Below are 23,460 nucleotides of genomic sequence, written 5' to 3'. Positions count from 1 at the left end.
AACCTGAAACATGATTGGACAGTGGCAGAACAACAAGTTGCGCAATAACTAACATGTGTCGTATTGTAACATAAGTTGTATTCGTACTTGTACTAGTATTACTAGCTTACTAACTTGGGAGTGAGAAATCGCTTCGTAAACTGTTGAAAGTACTGTAGAAGATTTCCAGCAGTTATTGCATCATTAATGCAAGTCATAGCTACATAATCACAAAACACCATCAAAGAAACAGATGGACGATAGAGTCAAATCTCAAACGTGCAACATCTTGCAATTCATTCACATAACTGGAAAACTGAAGGTAGGCCTAGCCCAATTGTTACTAGTGTTACTACTACTGTACTAGGCTAGCTAGGCATATGTTACTGAATACTGTTAGGATATAATGTACATAAGAATATAGTCCATTCCGGACAAAATTACAATAGTTAGCAGTCCCGATAAATTTGTTGCAGTTACAAACTTGGCAAATGTTGCAGACCGAGTGGTTCAGAACTATGCCTAAGTACGTATATATGGACCAAGACTACAAAAGATAGCCTTAGTACCCTTACAGAAATTTATGTTCTGCAGGCAGAAATGTGGAATTGTGTGGAAGTAGGGCCGGGGAGGGGGTGGAGGAGGGCAGGGATATTTAGAGGCTAAAAAAGATTATACTTTGAGGATTTTACTTTGACTTTTCTTTGATCTAAATTATTTTGACCTGTTCACAACATTTTCCGCCAAGTGACATGATTGACTTGTTATAGTTCTCAAGCATGATAGACATTTAAGGTGCTGCATCATTTATATGAGTGAACTTGTTGGATGCAATCTAACAATTGGTGTTATAATCTATGCCCTTTCATTCTCTTCACTTTGAACTCAACAGGCAGCTTTCAATCAATTTATTTATAAAACATAATACTCATGTTTGTGTAATGTCCCTCCTCAGGATACTCAAAGGACAGGATGGGTTGAAAATGGTGTATGTGAACCTGAAAGTGTGGCTGATCATATGTACAGAATGGCAGTCATGACTATGCTGATTACTAATAAAGAGGGCTTGAATAAAGAACGGTGAGGAAATTAATAAAAATTATCAGTATTACATCCAGATACTTTCATATAAGCTAGTTCATACTTCAATAGACATGTCTTTACTGGCACCAAGGTATTTCCTCCACCAAAATGTGTTACAAGTTAAACATTTGCTGTATTTTGGAAATATATCCTGGATACTGTACTTCCAAGGTCAATGAAAGGTCGTTGAAATCTATGAACACATTTAAGCATGTTAATATTTGGTTGGAGGTGGGAGGGGGAGGTGGGGGAAAGTACTATGAAACAAATGTTTGTCATTGTATTCATTTTTGCATATATTCATTAATGGCTCATTCCTTGCAACAACAAAAAAAGAAGTAGAATTATAGTATTTTGCCTTCACTAATGTGATAGTGGTGTTTATTATCTGTATTATTTAAAACGATGATTTTGACAGATATGATGCTTTTTATTGAGTCCCTATTTACAGTGGGATGTGTGGTTGCAATGTTAATATTCATAATTATTCAATCACTTTTCTTTCAGATGCATGAAGTTAGCAATTGTTCATGATTTGGCTGAAGCAATTGTAGGAGATGTTTCTCCATCCCAGGGCATTAGTGATGAAGAGAAACATCGGCAAGAAAAGGTACAGCTATCCTTTTCTTCTGAATTACAGTTAGCACTAACCTCTTTCATCTTTTAATATTGGATCTGCTAGCAGAAGCCTATTCCCAAGGCTTGTCTGCTTGGATGCAACATTCTCGGAGTGGACACATGGCTTTCTCTGACTTTTTACGCATATTTATGAACAGGCGCGTAGCCAGGAATTTGCCAAGGGAGGGGCGAAACTGTAGATTCGGCATTGCAAACTATCTAAGCGTAGCGCCACCATGGTTGGCGCGAAGCATACTAGAAAATTTTGACTGAAAATGCCTCCCAGAGCGCTGGAAATGGCACTTCCCAGGCCTTGTAAGTTGCATCTTAGCACTTTCTCTTTTGAAAATGCTAGCGATATCATAAAAACATTAAAAAAATATATATATATGCTCAAGGGGGGGGGAGGCTGCCCCCTTTGCCCCCCCCCTTGGCTACGCGCCTGTTTATGAATGATTTGTTTTGAGAAAATTCTTGTCGTGTGCTGTTTATTATATTGATGACAGTATTTATTGGTTATTGCATTCTTAAATTTGAAAATAGAACTGCATTCATGATGCATGGATGTCTTTATCCTGTCCAATTCCTAATTTATAATATATTCTTATAATATATTCTAGAACATTTCTTCTTCCAAAATGAATACAGGTCTATTTCATTTAACATTTTATTTCTGCAGGATGCAATCACCAAAATGACATCACTGTTGCCAAAGGAAATTGGTTTAGAAATCTGTCAACTTTATGAGGTAATTTTGTGAAATTTTATCATATCTATTTTTTTTTTCACCTTGATATTTGCATTGCCAAAGTAAGTCGTAATAAGAAGTAAAATGAGTTAGTTAGAGTTAGATAGATTAATGAAATCTGTATGTCATGGAAATAACATGTACAGTACACTATCATGCTTAAAGGGTGTGAAGACTCGCTCAAAAAGAAATGTCTAATGCCAGAATCTGACCTAGTTTCGAATGAGGTGTAACAGCTTTGTTAGACACCACCATCGATCTCAGAAAAAAAACACACACAGCTTGCTACCGTCGGTAATTAGACACTAGTGTACAGTCAGTACATACAGCTGCGGTCAATACCCACAGCACAGTGTACAAACCATACAGCGATGGACATCTCAGGTCCAGCTAAAGATAACAAGGTATCACGTTTCATTACTGTCTGCATTTTGTAGCGACAAGAGAAACACTTCACTTGCAAGCAAGGGAAAGTTAACTTTTTCAGAGCATGGCACGCTGTTTGGGGCGAGTCTTCAATGCCTTTAACCAGTATGTGGTCCTTTACTCAGTCTGTACAGAAAATTGACACAGTTGTTCAAATGAACGAATCGACTGCCTGCATTTGGAACTCTCCTTTGACGGGTATTATCACACATTCTTCATATTCCATGTAGGAGTACGAGGCTCGTCAGACTAACGAAGCCAAGTTTGTGAAGGACCTCGACATGTTTGACATGATCGCACAAGCACACGAGTATGAGAAGAAAGAACAGAGGAAAGGGGACCTACAAACTTTCTTCAACAGTACAGCAGGTAGGTTCAGGGAGTAAACGTTGTTAGTATTGAGACATTCTTTTACCTCATAAATTGATAAAGTGTTCAGTGGCATGTGTAGCTGGTTATTATCATAAGGTACCGAGCGAGATTGAGTCACTCCAAGATTAATGTATGTCGTCCAGTTACAATTCATAATCATGGACGTTAAATATGAATCTAAGAGACTGACTTCAGTCAGCTTGCTGCTTTGATAAGCCAATGATGGCTTCTTCGCGAGTTCCTGCTTGCAGGAGGATCTAAAATACATACATAGATACATACGATTAAGCAATTACAAAGTTGACAAAGCTCTCTCTTTTTCTTTCAGACCAATATACTTTCATTTTGTCAATTTTTGTTTTGTTTATGGCTGCACTTTGCTTTGCCACTTATGCTGGTTTGCTTGTCTGAATTTTGTGAGAATTAAAGCAAGCCTGTAGAAATTTAAGGGGTTATTTAGAACTTTGTTCTTACCCATTCCGGTTTGCTCTAGATATGGAAGGTTATATTTCTTTTTATAGTTAGCACTTTGCAGATAACAATTCCTTTCCAAAAAAAATTATTTGGGGAGTAGCCGGTAGGTTTGTGTCGTTGATCGAGGCACGACTGATTACGATACAAATTTTCATCTCTCTCAGGAAAGTTCCAACATCCTGAGGTGAAGGAATGGGTGCAAGAACTTTACAAGGAGAGAGAGGGAGATAATGCCATCAGCTGACGACGATGAGAGTTGGACTCTCAAGGTCTGGGAATGCCCTCAAAAATGCAAGAAGGCATAGTTGAGGGAAATTAATTTACCGCAGCTACCCTCATAAGATACCGTTTCTCAGTGTGTATAATGCACCACCCGACCTCTAAACATTGTTTTTGGGATCACATTCAACGACCCCACAGAAACACCAGTCATTTGTAACATTTTGGATCCATCCTACAGCCCATCCATAAATATTTATGCCCCTCCATTTGCAGATCACTTCATGAAGGTACATTTGAAACCATTTTAAGCAATGTTATCCACAAAACATTTTGGAGACAAAACGGATGACCTATAAGAACTTTATCATTTTATTGTCAAAAGTAAGTGGAAGACCTGTCTTGATCAACAAGTGACATTTTGACATTTCAACAAGAAAAGAGTTACAAAAAATAAATATCATGAAATATAATTATTCCAGCAGAGCCTACTTTTATTCAGTGTCACTGAATACAAGGATGCATACTTCATTTACCTTTTTCATACCACTTTTGGGATTGATGCATTTCGCTATCATAAAATACTGAAAACGTTGCGAGGGGGGAGCTCAGGTCAGTTGTAAACATTGCTAACTACCTTTCAATTGGATGACCATTATCTGAAGAGTATAAAAATTGCTTTGTATTGGGAACAATAATTACCCCCTTGAAGAAGAAAATTGATAATTAATTACAAATGAGAAGGAAATTGATTATTACAATTTATTCTGACAAAACAACAACCAAATATCATGACATTTTGTAACATTAAAGATCAGAATACAAAATTTCTTTACATAAGTTTTCACTTTTACTGAAGTACTTTCAAAATTTCATTACAAATTTCTACTGGAATGAACCAAACAACAGACAATGAAAACCTGTTTCGTTGCTCGCATACAAAGGTGGACATGAACGTTTTACTCACCCCTCTCTATTATGTTGAAAGGTATTCCACACCGATCATAAAGTAATAATTAGACTCCATTATTCAGCCATTTTTTTAATCGGTGCATGTCCTTAAGTCTTCATCTTAATATTTCAACACTTAATATAGCACAACTTTTACAAACATATTTAGCGATTTGGAAATCATTTCCCGAGCTGACTGGTGCGAACTTCTGAAGACTCCACGAGTTCATATTGCAAACGTGCTGTCCAAACTCATGCATTTTTGATAAACTTTCCATTTATGTTGGGCTGCCATTAGTATTAAATTTCAGAGAGCAAATGATGCATTTTCCCTCAAATTCAAGCAAAATTCAAAAACGATCCCATAAGTCAACAACAGCACAACTCACAATACAAACATAGATGTGTCTCTTTGGCAAAGTCCTTTGATTACACAGATAAGACGGTGTCAAAGTTTTGTAACGACTCAAAATTTTACTTATCGTTTACGATGAATATGCGACCCTGCACTATATACCATTTAATTACTGAACACCCAAAGAAAAACAAGCAAAGAAAACAGAAAATCCCTTTAAATCAACACTTCTTCAAAACATTAAAAATTCAAAATATTTCTTTTACTGAAACTAGTTTAGTTCCTTGAACACATTGCAGCTAGTATCAGATTGTTGCTTGATACATTTTATAGACTTATCACCTTTCTAACCAAGTTGGTGACACTCAAGAACTCCTCAATATTGCATAATTTTGTTGTAATAATTATACAAGTTTTGTTCATGATACATACTATAATACTCTTAACCCCCACCGATATCCCCGCCCCCTCCCCCACCCAACGCTTGTTTCCAGCGTCTTCTGTTATTTGGTTGTTGTTTGGTGCAGTTATGTTAGTTCCTAGAAAAAGAAACAAAAAGATGAAAGGTCAACATTTCAGAGGCATTCAAACAATTGTTAATTCAAACCATAGACCTAGATAAGCCAAAATCTTTTTTTCAAGTGTTTTTTGGGGTGGAAGCTGGGTCTAATACTTAAAGAAGTCCAGTTTTGCACATTAAAATAAATATTCGAAGAGATACATGTCGTTGCAAAAACTTGGATAGTTCAAATTGCTGGAACTACTAACTGTTGAGTCCAATTCGAAAAACTTTTTATGGCCCGTTGACTTAATAAAAAAAGATTGTTTATTATTTGCAAAAATGTGATGTTTATGTGTAAATTTCATCATTTTTGGATTATGGTTACTATTTCTACTGTTGAAAAGTGGGACACTGTGTCCTTTTAATTTGACTCTAAAGATTTAAGTCTAGCAGTTTTCATAAAGAAGACCTCTCTCTCTGTCAAGCAAAACACCGACCTTGGCCGGTACTTACTTTGTCTCGGCAATTGAACGCAATAACCTATTTCCGCACAAGAAGGTAAAAATTCCGATGGCCGCAAGGTATCTGAGTGTCGCAAACATAGTCAAGTATGCCCAGTAGCAGTAAAGAAGACCGAAGATGGCTGTAGGAAATTGAAAACAAAAAATAATGAAAAGGGAACAATAACTAATAAGATAACTCCAGAAATTTTTCTTTTATCATAGTTTGCTATTGCTAAGCATCCAAATTGGGTTGCAAATTACCAAAAAAAACCCCACTTGAACGAGAAGTAGGAGAGAGTACAAAATGCTACCTACACCAAGATGCTATCTACACCAATATGCTATCTACACTAACATTCTTCAACCACCTTCCCCCCTAATCCTTTCGCTAACATATTCTTGCTCCCTCCCCCATCACAAAAAAAAGAGGATACCTCTTAATTGAAGGATTAGTCCCTATGTAGCATAGTTCCCAGTTTCCAAGAAATATACAAAGATACCAATAGACAGGTCAGGCCATGTCTGAAAATGTCACCACACTGTTTTTCGCACTCCTCACAAGTATATCATGAAAATCAGGATACACTTTACTTAATCCCCTAGTTTCCCAGGCCCCTTCCATCAAATCTCAAGTCCCTTAATTGATCCTGGGCCCAAGGGCTGTAGTCCTGCCCGCCCCCCCTCCCCGATCTCATCAGGCCTGAATATAGTAAATAACAAAGAAGAAAATGTGTACAAAAACAACAATTTTGTTTTTATGTTTGTTGTACCTCCAAGACCGCCGTGAAAGCCCAAGGCACTTAGGGAGAAGGAGAAATTCTTAATGTTGGCACCGAGCTTTATCCACTGTAGTAAGGAAATGAGAAAAGTAACAAAAAACGATGGCAATTATTTTTTTTACATTTGGCGAAATGATATAACGTGCTTCTTGTTTTTCTTTTTATTCGTTAAAACTTTCATGCTCAAATTCTTGTTGAATATATATATCACGATACTACTGCATTCCCTTGAAAATATTCCATGAAGACCGACGAGGCACGCCCTCTGGAGATGTGCCTGCTTATTCAGTCTCAAATGGAGATTGTTGTCAGACAGATTGGAATGGCCACACATCATTGCCAAGAAAGGCTACATGTGCCAATGGAAGACTGTCATTGAGTACATTAATATAATCCAAGGATTCCTCCCGAGTTTTCTACTAGTACCGGAGTTCAAGAATACCGGTTGGAGCATTCGGCCAGACATCATCAAAATTACATAAGAACCAGATTGAGCTAAGTGCAGGGTTGGCTGGCAGGGTGCTCAAGCCTAACGCTTTTGAGGGTCTGTATATATCGATTAGTACAAGATTGGGGGTCCAATTTTCTCAGGGTTTAAGGATTTTCATCGATAGTAAATGCCAAAGGTTCTGTGTACAGAAACTGCAATAAATGTTTGCGTTGTTGTAGCAATTTGACCGGTATGCATTTTGCTATATGATGACGAACGAAATGCTCTCGACAAGGAAGTCTCCCGACCTCAGATTTTCTCAGAAATCCCAGAGATCAACCCTCTCCTTGACTACACCACCATCCCCTCCCCCCACCCCCCCCCAACTACCCTTAAAAGAAGCGGGAAAAAATAAGCAAAAAGCATACAAGTATTTCAGTTGTCATGTGTTCCCTAAATTTTTTATCCACCATAATATAAGATCTCAACTTACCAAGATCACAAGTATAGCTAAAGGCAGCAGAACCAATCCTGTAAATGCGGTGGAGACGGCCACAGGAGGGCGCTTCTCTGGGACACGGAACATGTGCTCCAGATTGGGCTTCTTGCTGTACTGGCTGGGCTTGTCATCTTCGTCTGTCTGACCTACATCTGGAAACTTCAGATTGATATCGATCTGGATGGTAACAACAACAAAAATTACCCAAAAAAATGAGAAGAATGTTGTTAATGCAAGCCTGATCATTCTTAGCTTACCAACGAAGCTGCCTCTTCTTGACAAGCCATCGGAAAGTTACGAGGCAAGCCATTTTCCTGCCCTCCGAATAGAGACGCTTATCAACCCCTTATTGAATGGATGGTAAGTTTGTCTATACTGCAAAATTTCTACAGCCTAAAGCTTTCTCACCTTACTTTTCACGGTTGGCTGTGCAGCCTAAAATTCTTCCACTTGGTTGTTACATCTTTGCTTTTTACTTCATTTACAGTCCAACAGTCTCTCTATTTCATTGTAACTTTTAGTAACTTTATTTCCAAATATGAGTGCACGTCAGAGGGCCTGTTCAACAAATTAGCTACCTATGAAAAGTCTGAACCACTCCCAGGCCTCTTGCCTCCGTATACATTTCAAAGTCCTTATTTTAATCCACAATTGTATTTATAACCATTTATCTCCAAACTATCTTTCAGAACTTCTAATAGTAAAGCAATAAAAGCGTGCCACCCGTCAGTCAAAATTTATTACCCTCCTTGAACCTAGGACCAATGGGGTTACTTATGCCAACCGTGCTTTTTCAGTTTCTGGTCCCAAATTGTGGAATTCCCTCCCAAACCATTTAAAATGTATACCTAATAAATCACTTTTCAAATCTAAACTAAAAACCTACCTCTATGCTAAACAATTTTCAATTTGATTTGTATTTATATTTCATTGTTGCATTATTATTTTTGCTTTTCTTTCTATTCATATTTATATGTATGGCGCTTTTGACAACTATTTTGTTTATAATTAGCGCATTATAAATCTTAGTTATTATTATTATTATTATACCCGGTTCCAATTCCTTCCCTCTTCCCAAACGAGAGACAAAGTCTCTATAGACCCTAAGATTTCAGTTACCCTTACCACATTCCAAATGAATGGATTCTGGATGATTGCGTCTCCTACGATGAGGTCCACTGTGTATTTGCCAGATTGTTGATTGAAGAAGTCTTTGCCACTCTCGGCGATGTCGAGGGTGAATTTATAAACGTCGGCGCTGTCCGAATCTGCGGTGAAGGTGACCTCTTGATTGCTCTTGACGTTGAACACTCGGATAAAGGTCTGTGGGAAGTCGCAAACAGAATTAACCATGAATTCTGTGTTACTTTGTATTAAAATTACATGTGTAATCAGTAATGTTTAATACAGGGGAGAGTTGGACAAAGGGTCTACATATCTACCAACCTCTCTAACATTTGAAAGAGGGCGAGGGGGTGGATGGTTAGGGGGGCTAGGGCAGTGTGAAGTAAGTAAAATGAAACTGGTTGCAAACATCCCCCAACCCACTTTGAAACAAGAAAATGTGGTCTTTGTTGTCTGAGACATTTGTACTACTTCTAATAGAAGACACTTTGAAGCAATGGTTGACAACAGTCTCATTCTTGAAAGCATGGGGGTGAAGGTAGGGTAATGGGGGTACCCCATGGAAAGTTTACTAACACTCCTTCAAAGCTGGCCGCATCATCCAACTGACACATGTATGAATCGTTGGTGTTCTGGAGAATAAATATGGCAGTGGAAAGTGAGATTTTCTCAAGTTGACATCAACTCTATCCACATGGCAAAAATGGTGTGGAGGGGGGTAGAAGAGGAATGGAGGGGGAGGGGAGTGAAGGGGGGGCATTGGGAAAGTCCACAATTAATTCTGACATACCTGATGAGCCTGCAGTACTGCTCCAGATTTATCAGCTAAAGTAAACTTGATGACCACATTCTGGTGAACGTCAGCATCCAGAGTAGACTTAGATTTTGTAGGAAATGTCGCCCTGATAAAATAAAGCGTAATAAGAGATCGGTCGATGCCTGATGTCAAAAGACATTAAATGTAACTACTTGATTATGTACCACACTGACTGCGAATCATAGGAAACATCAGCATTTGACAGATTTTTACACCTAGAACCAGGCCTCAACACTCTATAACCCTTTGCCAATAAAGAAATAAGCATTTTGCATCTTTCTGCAAGGCGCAAAATAAATGTTGCTTTGTATTCATCCAAGGAAATGCAAGTGGGAATTTGACTTTATCTGGTTGACTTTTGCTAAGTTGCTAAAAATTGTGAAATTCTAGGCCGGAGAAGGATTCATGACTTCTTACCATAAGATAACCTAGTGTTGAAAGATTTGCATATTAATGAAGCACATTTTAATGATACGTAAATATTAGCACAGAGTGCATATTGTGGCAATGGTAATGACTGTTGATTCTTATGACCTGGAGCTACTTCTACTTATAAAGCTGAATTTGATATTCTTACGAATGGTAGTACTAGCTAACATCTCCTTTTATGATAAGAAAGTATATATATACTTCCCTTCTGGCAATCACAAAAGAGCACCTCCTCTATTTTTTTTTTTTTTGGGGGGGGGGTAGGGGCTGACATTGCAACTTGACCAGTTCTTTTAATTAGGCCATAAAAATTGCAGTTTGCAACTGTCACTTTAATAAATGTTCCTCTTCAGGAAAGAGGTTCTTCCGATAGTTCACGAAAGACCAGACAAAAAAGAGGACGAGTTAATGTACGACAGTTTATAAACAGAAATGACCTCATCGCCGAAAATAGGCTGGACATTTCTGCCTCTGTCTGTCGATAAGTTTAATCTTGACAAAATTTCATCTTATGCAAAAGGTGCATATCAGAGTAATCTCCTAGTATTACTAAAATAATTCTGTTTTTAACCTACTTGACAGTTTTAGCTGTGATGGACTGCTCGCGGTCGACGACCGAAATCTCCACATTTGATATGGACACCTGCGTAGTCACTTTGACGGTAACTTCTCCGTCCGTCAGGCCTATGAGATGTGGGGCGGGCTTCCCACCTGCCGCTGCAGCAGCCAGCTGGATGATGTAAAAGCCGGGGGATGGCTTAGATTTCATCAAGTCCAGTTGATAAATGGTTCTGAGAATGAATGGAAATAAAATCATTTCTTACAGGCTTCATCTCACTAGTATTTATATATATGTATACATATATATAGACATATATATATATATCGAGTTGGTTAGTATCATGTTTGATCTCTAGAGGGAGGCAAATATGTCACCAAAACAGAACTAGTATTGTTCGATACAGGTGACAAACGCCTACAGTGGAGTTACGACCTTCCTTACCGGTTTCAAACCTCTGGACATACAATCAGCATCCATCGCCTAGTGGTTAGGGTGTCAGCACATAAAGTCGGAGGCCCATTTTTTTCACTGTTCTGGATTTTCCAACTCATTATGTGATCAGTTATATATATGTATATATATATATATATATATATCTATATATATATATATATATATATATATATATCTATATATATATGCACACTAAATGTGAATTGACCTAGCTCAAGAGAACCAATCCTTCCATAAGGAAAACCAATCCAGATATCCGACGGAGGGAATAAGTCATTCGGTAAATCGCATGGCAAAAGGCTTCGCATAAAAGAGCAAATTGCATGTTTAAAAGTGCAAAGATGTATAGTCATTTCTTGTTCACAGTTACCATAGTATTTTAAGAGAGACAAACTTCAAAACCTTCAAAACTTCCACACAAACGTTGAACCCATTGAATTTTGAGATGGAGGGGGATGATTGGGGGGGGTGACAAATGTTCAGTGGTGGTGTCATTGCCACCTGGAGGGGAGAATAAGGGGGTACCACACCCACATGATAATCATTGCAGTTGACTACTACAACTGCCTTGTTTTAACAACTTTTACCAAATCAGAAGGATTTAAGTTTGCAATCCGACCTCCAGATTTTAATGAAGAAACAATTGTTAACAGATTACAGTTGTCAGTATTTGCTAAGTGGATCAGTGTTGCAACTTGACCAGTTCTTTTAATTAAGCCACATTAATTGCAGTTTGCAACTGTCACTTCAATAAATGTTCCTCTTTAGGAAAGAGGTTCTTTCGATAGTTTCACGAAAGACCAGACAAAAAAGAGGACGAGTTAATGTACGACAGTTTATAAACAGAAATGACCTCATCGCCGAAAAAAGGCTGGACATTTCTGCCTCTGTCTGTCAATAAGTTTTCATCTTGACAAAATTTCATCTAGTGAAAAAGGTGCATATCAAAGTAATCTCCTAGTATTACTAAAATAGTTTGTAATTTCTTTTTTCAACATCATATTGATTTCCTAGTTCTCAAACTCTTTAATCCTATACAGAAAATTGTGTCCCAACAATTCTTACATCATGTTTTATTGATTCAGTTGAGGATATAATGTTACTTCATCCTTCCTGGTGTGATTTTGGTGGAAAAGATAAGGTTTTTTCAGGTACCACTCCTTCAACAGTTGGTACCACTACATTGAGACAAATTAAATCCAAAACGAAACTTTTAAAGCTCTGTTTTACAGTTGTTGTTAGTGTCGGACAGATACTTACTCATCCTTAGTGGCAGCAAATGCTTGATTGCTGGCCAGAGTTTCGTCGTCTTCCCGGCCTACGACGGACGAGGCTTTCACGGTCAGCTTACCCAAAGATTTGCTCATAACGTCAGAGACTCCAACCTGAGAACATGGGTAAATAATAATAATCATCATAATATTTGCTTTTTATATAGCGCTTTATACCAGCGATAGGTCTCAAAGCGCTTTACAGACGTTATATTACCCCTGGTCAATGATAACCTGTCCCAGAGACAATCCCTCCAGTCGGCAGCAGTTATATACTGCGCCCAATGACAAGTTACCTCACAGGTACCCATTTAACCCCTGGGTTGAGAGAGGCAAGCGAGATAAAGCATCTTGCCTAGGGACACAAAGTAATAAACTAAGCAGGAATCGAACCAGCAATCATTGGAACACGAGCTCGACGCCTTAGCCAATTGGCCACCACAAGATCGTTTGTAAAACTGGGAACTTTTTCAAATTAATTCTGTCAGAAGTTCCAATGGTATCTATCCTTGCTACAGATTCAAAGTAACATGGCAATTTTTTGAGAGGGGAGGGGGGAATATAAAACAGCCACAAGTTCCATATAACAAACGTTTCCTTTCATTTTTCTAGTTTTTCATTGTCAGGGTCCAAACATAAACATTTTTTGTGTGTGCGATTGTCTCAAAACTTGGAAATGATAGTCCTAAAAGTGACTGTCCACCCTTTACAACTCTCTGAGAAGGCAACTTGGAGAAGGCATCTTGTCAACCATTTTCTTTTCTTGTCTTGAACGGTTTTATCTTTTCCTTTTAAACTGACGTATGACATTACGTACCTTCACGAATGGGTCCTCCTTGGAGATTGCCATGGACCCGCTCAGGGAAAAGGCCACAGGAACTTGGAACTACGAGAGAGAGGGACAAAATAAAAACAAAAAATTCAAATCCTGAAAACCTCCAGTGCCCAAAAAATATTCATTTGTATGTTTCATTTTTTCCTTGTAAAGCGCCACAGAATATCGTTTTAGTTATGTCCCTATATAAATGCCTTATATATATATTTTTTTATTAACTTTCAGTTTCAGTTTGGTATATTGTCAAGAAATTGTATCATAATAAAGGACTACAGCATCCCGAAACAAATCTACAGATTTATTCATTGATTAATACCAGAATATGTGTATATGTGTATATCTTTGAAACAAAATGAGCTTTTTCCAGAAATTTCAACAGATTTTGAATTGAGATTATCACACACATCAAATGTACTGAATATTGGGCAAAGTGGCTAGATGTCCCGTATTACTTTAATACTAAAATACCAGCCACTGCTCTAATAACTCATTAGTCTCTGTATACGGGTGTAACTTGTGTTCTTTGACTTACCGTATTTCCAGAGAAGGATTTAAGCGCAGCAACAACCAGGTAGGCATTGCGAATCGTCTGGGTAGCTTTCCTGGTGAGGATGTAGTTGGCAAGTTGTACTGCTTGTTCCTGAAGTAATACAGAGAGAATAACGACACACACATCACGAGGAATTCATGGAATCTTAGTCCATACACTACGATGCATTGTGATAACCCTATTAACGTTTGATGTGAATGAGTACATGATTAAATATTTGAATGACTGTCAGAATTAGAAGAGAGGGGTTGTTCCATCTCCGGGAAAGAGGCCATTTCACATAGTTCATGAAAGACCAGACAAAAGAGAGGACATGTTTATGTATGACAGTTTATAAACAGGAATGACCTCATCGCCAAACAAGGCTGGACATTTCTGCCTCTGTCTGTCAATGATCTTAGAACTGTGAAGATCAACGATAGCCATCAATTCATAATATTTTCTGTACTATCTTATCGGACTATTGCAGATTAGGATGATAAAAATACATTGTAATGAAAAACTATGGAATCCATCAATCACACTTACCCAAAAACATGAATTACTTTATAGATGTGAAAAATATATTACTGTGGTGAAAAACAAACTAGAAATTCCAGAAGAGCTGTTTCTTACGATGTTCTTACAATGTTTGGAAAATTTCCAAATCTACGGTGTTTCTTATCAGTCAAAATGAGATTGCATTTGTTTGAATTTACCGCACACTTCAAGTGGAAGTATATCAGCGAGTTATATATACCTGGAATTCTAAAACTATTGTTACTCATCAGACAAAATGAAAAAGAGATAGACATAAATGAGACTATTGTCTTCATTACCTGATTATTAACGCTAATGAACATCAAGTACTTTTGTCGCTATTAGTATTGATTATTTTCTAAAATGTTCACAAATCCACACAAAAATCTGATTTAAGACCTACTATACTTTATACACAAGATCAGCAATGGCATAAATTTCCCCCAAAAAAATCATGCATTCCACTAGCAAGTGTCCAATGCCAATATGAACATGCAAATGTCACTTCTAACTTTGAAAAATGAGACTATTTTCTTCATTACCTGATTATTGATGATGATGAACTTCAAGCACTTTGTTCGGTGTTAGTATTGATTATTTTCTAAAATGTTCAAAAATCCACACAAAAATCTGGTTTGAGACCAACTATATTTTAAATACAAGATCAGCAATGGCATAAGAAAAAAAAAAAAAAAAATTCCACTAGCAAGTGTCCAATACCAATATGAAAATGCAAATGTCACTTCTAACTTTGAAACTCCTAGAAACACATATCACACCTACATTGGAGTTTTCTGCAAACAAACTGCTGATGCATCATACTTACATCTGTTATCAGGGGTTTCTTGTTGACCTTGGTTGCCAGGGTATAGGCTCCAGTTACGAATACGGACGCTTGTTGGAGATTGTCGAACTAGAGACGAGGAAAGAGGGATAGAAATCAATTTTATATCACATTCCCCGACAAATCGTAAAAACATTTGCAAATGTGAGATAACGACGCTGTACTGGTCCCGATTTCTGCTACGGATGGTCGATTCCTACAAATTAATTTAACGCCAATTTTTCTAAAGAATATCACACTATTCCCACGAACCAATCAAAAATCGTCAGCCTACAATGCAGAGTTTTAAGAGTGTTTACTGGTCGTCCATTGAGCAACTCTGGTTTTTCAAACTAGATAGGACAAGTTTGCCTCTGTTTTGTAAATAAGTCTAAAACCTTTTACATCATCAAATTATTGAAAATCTACTAAATATAAATCTAGGACAGTTTTGATGGCAGTCCCTTGGTCACTCTGAAATTTCTCTTGAAAGGTCGTTGGAAATAAAATTTAAGATGTTACTTGCTCTCCAGACATAACAAATATGCTACACTTTTTGAGAAAATGCTCTCTGGAAAAAGCACTGTAGTAAACTGTTCCATCTCCGGGAAAGAGGTCATTTCACATAGTTCATGAAAGACCAGACAAAAGAGAGGATACACATTAATATATGACAGTTTATAAACAGAAATGACCTCATCGCTGAAAACAGCTGGACATTTCTGCCTCTGTCTGTCAAGGGTTTCAAAACCTTTAGGTAAGTTTAAAGGTAATAAATAAATTTGACAGTCTGCTGGCCATCCCTTAGTCACTCTGTAATTTCCTTTGGAAAGGTTGTCAGGACCAGTAAAGTTGTTTGTGCAAACAGGTAAATGTACGATTGAAGGTCTGACCAAGTGCCTCCCCAGAAAAGAATAAAAATAGAAAACAAAAGAAAAAAGACAAAAGAAAAGAGACAAAAGGAGAGAAACAAAGAAAAACCTTGCTGTCTCTTGGAAAGTCTTAAAAGCATATTTTTTCACTGTCTTGGGACTTTCAAACTTCTCTGGAATCGCTGGACAAATGTTTAGAAAGCAGCTCCAACCGATCCTCTACTGTTTATTGCACCTCTACTTGGGCTCTCAGATTAATACCTAAAATCCTTACGACCAATTTTAAACTGACTGAAATGCAAGAGCACAGGGTGGTTCTGTTTCCCTTGCAACTTACTTGTAGGTATTTGTCATCTATAGTGTCTGCCTGGGCAACGATGTCTTCGATCAATTCAAAATATTTGTCCACGTTGGTTTCCTTGGACAATTGAGAGGCAATATGAAGGGCGTAGCTGGTACTGCAGAGAGGAAAACCCCAGATCAAAGTTACAAAACTATTTTCTTTTTATTACTATTAACTGCAATGAAAACTTAAAACAATAATTCCAGTTCTAGTACTTTGATCCAGTCTGAAGATTTCTTTCACGCCACGATTCCATAACATCGCAAAATTTCACTCAATTAAAACATGGATTTTTCCTGTAGTTTGATCACAAAATCTTTCTCGACACTTACTCACTTGATTACGGATGTGATAAAATAGCAACATAGCAAGTTTCTGGATAGCGAAGTTATGTGAAGAAATGGGACTGCTGAAATACCTGTAAACAGAGTTCACTTGTGATGGAGTGACTTTACCACCCTTTCTCTAAATGCACATAATCAGGAAACAAGGAGGGAGGGGAAAAAAGGGGGAGGGAATATGTTAAGGCTTCATCTGCTATACCAATCTCCTGTAAGTTTTGTGCAATGCTCATATGAAAGGGATTTAATCTTCATCTCAAAGTCTATGAAATGTTCCTCTCTGGGAAAGAGGTCATTCCAACAGATAATGAAAGACCAGACAAAAGAGAGGACATGTTAATATATGACAGTTTATAAACAGGAATGACCTCATCGCCAAACAAGGCTGGACATTTCTGCCTCTGTTTGTCAATAACTTAGAACTTAGGTTAAATGATATACGGGATCAATTCCATTAGTGGTCGTCACTTCATCGTTGTTCATTTTTGTTGAACGTACCATTGCAAACTAGGTGTTCAGCATGTATGTACGAAGTAACAGCAGAATATGATCACAGACGAGTCCTATAAGTGCTTGAAATGATGCAAAAGAGTAGCTTCTTTATTTTTAGAGTAACGTTAACCCCTAACCCTAATATGCAAACATACTGAAAGGCTTAAAATAAATTTTCCGGAATAGGATGTAATCTAAATGACATATACATTTGCAAAATGAGAGATGAACAACACCTTACCCTAATATGCTATCATCACGTTTCAATCCTGTATCGAGGGCCTTGACAATGTCAGCAGATTTAACTTGAGGAAAAAAGAGACAGGAATTATAATATGAATAATTCAGGCTTTTAATTACGATTAGTCCACAGTTCCTTTGCCCTTAGGATAGATTATAAAAAAAAAATAAAAAACATAAATATTGGTCCAGAAAACTGATATGACAGCCAAGAAAGGAAATAATTCTCATGAATACCTTTACATATGAAATCATTTATTAGGAAATCAAAGAATCAACATCCAGCACATGAGATGATTTTATGTTGCTCTTGGATACAAGTCACAATCAGGAGTGCCAGGCCATGTGGTCTGAACAGGCTTTTACAGTGCTCATATATACAGCATGTACAGCAGAAGAGTGGAAATTTACTGGAAAAACCTCATGAATAATCATTAAGCTTAAAGATCACAGCAAATTAAATATTCATGAGACAGTTTTGTTTCAGAAGCAAACTTAACTGCACAACAGTTCTGAACTGAGTCAATGTTGCTTTCAATATATATATAAGTATCAGTTATCTACCAAACTTAACAACAATATTTCAGTCTTGAAATTTACAGTTGTTTGAGTTTGTATACTGCATTAAAAGTATTGCAATGAAAAAAAATGTTTGGTCGGTCACTTCATGGTTTAGGAGAAAGCCTAAAGTTGAGAAAAATGTTAGGCAAGGGGAAGGTCCATATCAGTTGATACAATATATAGAACTTAGGTCGTCCTTTCCTTTCTACTTCTCTGAAGCTGTTTTGAATTTTGTCTACCTTATTTCCCTGTCTTCTTGTCACTTATACTTACAGAGCTAAAGCTATAAAATTCACAGGGCTTCTTTCGATTACCTCCAAAGTCAAATATAGAAATTCCTACACAGATTCGAACTTGGTTTAATGTGACCAAAATGAGAGCAGAGTGTCTGTGAATGGGCAGGAGGGCAGGTAGGGCCCCCCACCAAACCTGGTAGGGAGGGGGGGGGGAAGAAAAAGTGGCATGTCTCACATTTGCTTGAAATAGAAATGACTTACTTGGTAATCCCAAGGCTGATTGTGTAGAAACTGCAAAGAATAGGTCAGCAACTTCTGCCGATTCTGAGAGAGAGGCTGTGAGTGTCTCTTGTCCAGCACCAAGAGCGATCTAAGAGAAAAGATGTACCAACAACATAAACTTACTAAAATTAGCAACATTATCTCAATGAGAGGCTCCCATCCTCCCCCCTCCCCCACCCCATGCCCCTTTCCATCCTCTCCTACAATTCAGATCTATACTTAGACAGCATATTCAAAGATATAAGGACACTATACAACACAATTTAATATACTGTCACATAAAGGGGAAAATGGATGCAAATTGCCAAAAATTGAAAAATTGTGCAGAAATTTGGAGTAAAATGTATAATTGACCATGTATGCACAGAACCTCCTGCAAATGAGCAAGTACCTTGTGACCATTACCCTGTGCAGACTGATATGAGGTATGGATATCAAGGCATTTTGACATGCCATGTATTTTGCACTATTTGCACAGAAGAGAAAGACAGTTCCATATGGAACCTAATGTGTTCTTAATGTAATGTTATTGTTTCCCAAAGAACTTATGAAAGGTGCCACAACTCTAGCCACCACATCCTTCCTTACTGTACCTTGCAATTGCCGAGAGCCTTGGCCGCAGATGTTGCATGATAAATGGACTGAATATCACTTGTATCAATGTTGCTCTTCAAATAGCTGCAGGCATCCTGAAATAAGAAAAGAAATCAAGGTAAATCTATATAATAGCTAACATAAATTAAGAAAGAGAAAGACACATTTGGCATATCTGTCCTAGCTCATTCCTAAACACTCACTTAACATAGTTGCATCTAGGTATGACAGAACTTTAACTTGTTTTAGGAATATCAAGATCAATTCATAACTCACAATTACATACTGTATTTTTTGAGAGGTTGTGTTGTAGAGATGTTTGAGATATCTATCAGATGGAATAATATTTAATTTGTTTTTTCTTCAATTATTGTTAAATCCCTACCTTGTCATACCTTTGCAGCCTGGCAGCTAACATATTAAAATATTAATCAAATAAAGCCCATGTGAACAGAGTTAGAACGGAAATTTTTACAAGAAAAATTTTATCATATTTATTGCCTGCATATGGAATGAACTTAGATGAAATAGAGCTCTACTTAACTCAACTACTTATGGTAAAGGTCCATCTGTAGCCAGTAGCTTTGATCATCATGAATTAAAAGGGAATTTAGTTATTTACCTGTGCCTTTGGAATAGTGGCTCCTAGAGTGCTCAGTCCAAGGATGGCATAATGAGCATGGCCAACAGATTGGAATGGAATAGCTTGCTCAAAGAGCTGTTTAAGTCTTGCTTGGTCATCCAGAGAGAGTGTGTCTGTTGGACTGAGGGCGAGGCACGACGCCAACAGAGTGGCAACTGCAAAGAATATCCCTGTGGGGCGGTCAAGGAAAAAGCAAGTTTTGAAAAACTACGTAAAATTCTAGGCCCTAATAGTATATTGTTTTCAAAACACAGCACATTTCTTAAAAGAAGACATTGCTTTATTTCATTTCTCATGAACTTAGTCGTAAGCTTACATACATTCTCACAGTCTCATTGACCATAGACTCTGATGAGTCTACTCAGCGACGCTAATGAGCCTCCCTACATGAAAATAGGAAAATGCTACGGCTGTTATATTTTCCTCCCCATTCTATATACGCTTCACAGACTCTGGACAGACGATCTCATTAATCACACACATCTTATCTTAAACCTATATATTTCTACTACCGATCTGCTATACCAATCTCCTGTAAGTTTTGTGCAATGCTCTTTTGAAAGGGATTTAATCTTCATATCAAAGTCTATGAAATGTTCCTCTCTGGGAAAGAGGTCATTTCAACAGGTAATGAAAGACCAGACAAAAGAGAGGACATGTTAATATATGACAGTTTGTAAACAGGAATGACCTCATTGCCCAATAAGGCTGGACATTTCTGCCTCTGTCTGTCAAGCAGGGTTGGCCGGTTTTTCCCACCTATAAGTGGGAAAAACTGGGAAAAACCTCAAATTATATAGAATTCCTAAAATTCATGTGGAACTTGTGGAGGAGCATAGAAACTACAAGAAAATGGCATCTTATGGTAGGGGGTTGGGTTACATCCAAAGAACAGTCATGATCTATAACTTTGTGAGTTTACTGATTAGACTATTAATTTTAAATAGATAAATTGTACTCTGTTCACACTTCGCACTGTACTATGCTTGTATTGCTTATAGGCACTGTACTATGTGACTGTTGTGACATCAACTAATTTGAGAATAAGTAACATCTCGACAGTAACCTGTGTTGTTGATACTCTTGCCTCTTCAGTTAGCCTATACACAGGAAGTGCCCAGTATCACCTCACCTGTCCACCTCAAAAGTGTTTAATCACTCATGCATGAAGTTGTATAATAATTGGACCATGTTTGCATCAAGGTAAACAGTAGGGTTGTGTGAATGGCTCGATAGGGCCATTGTGCGTTTAATACTTTAATTGGGCCCATGTGCCTTACACAGTTTCAAAGCAGTTTCTATTGAGCCCCCTGGATTGAAGTTCACCTCAATAGACTGTTGCCTACTGTATTAATTGAATGAACTGTCTGCGCACATAATAGGCCTGAAGAATTTAGGAGGGGTGAGTGTCCCAGTGTAGACCTATAATGGTTTGGGCAATAGGCAATGCATACTGCTAAAGAGATCGTGACAGAATAACTATACATGTGAAATATGAAAAATACTCTTTTTTCCACAAAAAGTAGAATAAGGTTGTGATAAAATAGCTCAAAATGAAGCTAAGAAACTCCCATATTCAATAACATATGCCTGTCATGAAACAATATCGTGCCTACTGATGACCCTGCATATTACGGACAAGTAATAATAGTTTTCGAGGCGGAGGCGGTTTTTACCAGTTTTTCCCGGTTTTTACCTGGTTTTTACCGCTTAGTGGGAAAAACAGGTTTTTCCCGGGAAAATGCCAACCCTGCTGTCAAGAACTTAGAAAGGTTAAATGATATAAGGGATCAATTCCATTAGCGGTCGTCACTTCATCGTTGTTCATCGTTGTTCATCGTTGTTGAACGTACCATTGCAAACTAGGTGTTCAGCATGTGCGTACTAAGTAACAGCAGAATATGATCACAGACGAGTTATATAAGTGCTGGAAGTGATGCAAAAGAATAGTTTCTATATATATTTAGGGTAAAGTTAACCCCTAACCCTAATAGGCACAGTTTTGAAAACCAATCAGAGCTCTCCAAAAGTAGATATGGCATGAATATTCAGATAGACTGTTTGTTTGAAACAAACTTCATTCAGTTCCCAGCGACATCGATATTAGTGACACTTCTGATCAGTTGGAATAGTCGACTCAGCTACAACCATCATCTTCAAGACAAAAAGTTTCTAAGCCGGCCTCTCACTAAGTCCTATGAGTGTGTTATTCAGGAGATCCCTTGTACAGAGCCATATCTCTGCCCTGGTATACATAATGCGTAATTATACGTGCCTAAGTATATATGCAATTGTGTGATGGAAGAAGTGATGGAACGTACACTGTTATTGGTTTTTACACTCGTGGAAAGGTGTAGAGGCCAGTGCAAGCACAGGAACGAATTGCTCATAGCGTGTTGGATATAAAGGATCAACCCAGCGCATTAAGCAAAGAAAAATTGGCCGATACGCCTTAACAAAGGCTACATTAACCATGGCTTTCAGATTACAATAGAGTATTATTGTGGTGGGAAAAGAGAGTTTGCATTGATAATTTAGCATGTTATTGCGAGGAGTTCGCTTAGTGATCCTGAAAGGTGAGAAGTCTCATAGTTTTTACCAGTAAACTTGAATTTTTGGCCTAGGCCTAAAAATTATTAATTACCAATAGTAGTAACACCATACAATAGACCATTGGAAAGTTTGGGAGTGAAGTTGTGGTCTGCAGCTCAGTCTTGAAACCTAATTAACTTATGTAGGGCTTTACGCCATACTTAAGCCATACTTACCTAATGAGCACCTTAGTGACATTTTAAGGCCTAAGAAGTTACAGTGTTGGGGTCTTTCTCGCAAGTTTCACTTAAAAATTTGCGCAGTGCTGGTTGTCAATGACAGTATAAATTCAGGAAGCACTTATCATAAAGACTGCGCTGCTACCACTAGTAGTACTAGATCTGCGATACTTGTCCTTGTTACTTCTTATCACACGTGGCATACACCCTGGACCAGTTACACTACACAGTACGACGTAATGCATTGTACAGCACAGAACATGTATACAGAGAACCGAAACTACGTACAATGATTTTTACATACATTGTTACTAACTAGAAACAGTTCTGAACCCTTTCTTATCTTTCCCGTAATTAAATTTAACACTGTCTAACAATCCATGTTAACTAACTTGATGCAACCTCCCATGCATTGATATATTTATGGTCTTAACTTACCGACATTCATGTTGTTTCGGTTCTTTGGTGAGTTGGCGTTGGGAAAAGGTAGCTTTTTCGCAGCCGTCGACTGAAATGCAAAAAATGTATGGATCGAATCTTTTGCGATTTAGAAAATTAAAAACTAAAATACATGTCAATATTTAAAATTTTAGATACATGTATTCGATTATTTACTAGAATCTCTATAATACTTAAGGTTTGAGAGCTGAACGTCTGGTGTATCAAACTATGAATAGATCAAGGAACCTGGAGGGTGAAAGGTCAAATAGATTAAAAGTACAACAGACATGACAGTACACACAGATGTTCGAAGCGCAAAATA

The 23,460-nt window shown here is 37.6% G+C and overlaps 2 protein-coding genes across 3 annotated transcripts; one reads left to right on the top strand and one right to left on the bottom strand.

Moving 5' to 3' along the window:
- Positions 1 to 87: 87 nt before the first annotated feature.
- LOC139984650 (5'-deoxynucleotidase HDDC2-like) lies at positions 88 to 5,219 on the top strand. The gene is made up of 6 exons (XM_071998634.1): positions 88 to 301; positions 935 to 1,059; positions 1,570 to 1,672; positions 2,360 to 2,428; positions 3,085 to 3,223; positions 3,865 to 5,219. Exons 1-6 carry the CDS (start codon positions 233 to 235, stop codon positions 3,942 to 3,944), a joined length of 585 nt encoding a protein of 194 aa, XP_071854735.1. The 5' UTR covers positions 88 to 232; the 3' UTR covers positions 3,945 to 5,219.
- On the bottom strand, positions 4,668 to 23,205 carry LOC139984646 (dolichyl-diphosphooligosaccharide--protein glycosyltransferase subunit 2-like). Of its 2 annotated transcripts, none has more exons than XM_071998626.1 (17): positions 23,136 to 23,205; positions 19,906 to 20,096; positions 19,283 to 19,378; positions 18,669 to 18,777; positions 17,612 to 17,675; positions 16,532 to 16,652; positions 15,326 to 15,412; positions 13,963 to 14,070; positions 13,413 to 13,481; positions 12,585 to 12,709; positions 10,885 to 11,100; positions 9,854 to 9,965; positions 9,064 to 9,261; positions 7,933 to 8,115; positions 7,001 to 7,076; positions 6,241 to 6,370; positions 4,668 to 5,764 (listed from the first exon to the last, which is right to left on the bottom strand). In XM_071998626.1, exons 1-17 carry the CDS (start codon positions 23,143 to 23,145, stop codon positions 5,758 to 5,760), a joined length of 1,902 nt encoding a protein of 633 aa, XP_071854727.1. In that variant the 5' UTR covers positions 23,146 to 23,205; the 3' UTR covers positions 4,668 to 5,757. The 2 variants fall into 2 exon arrangements, with proteins under 2 accessions (XP_071854727.1, XP_071854726.1); XM_071998625.1 differs by lacking the exon at positions 23,136 to 23,205 and adding an exon at positions 22,695 to 22,841.
- Between the last annotated feature and the right edge of the window lie 255 nt (positions 23,206 to 23,460).

The sequence above is a fragment of the Apostichopus japonicus genome, chromosome 17, assembly GCF_037975245.1.
Source record: "Apostichopus japonicus isolate 1M-3 chromosome 17, ASM3797524v1, whole genome shotgun sequence".
NCBI classification, from domain to species: Eukaryota; Metazoa; Echinodermata; class Holothuroidea; order Aspidochirotida; family Stichopodidae; genus Apostichopus; species Apostichopus japonicus.
Note: the sequence above shows the minus strand (reverse complement) of the source record. Positions and strands in the feature narration are given on the sequence as shown.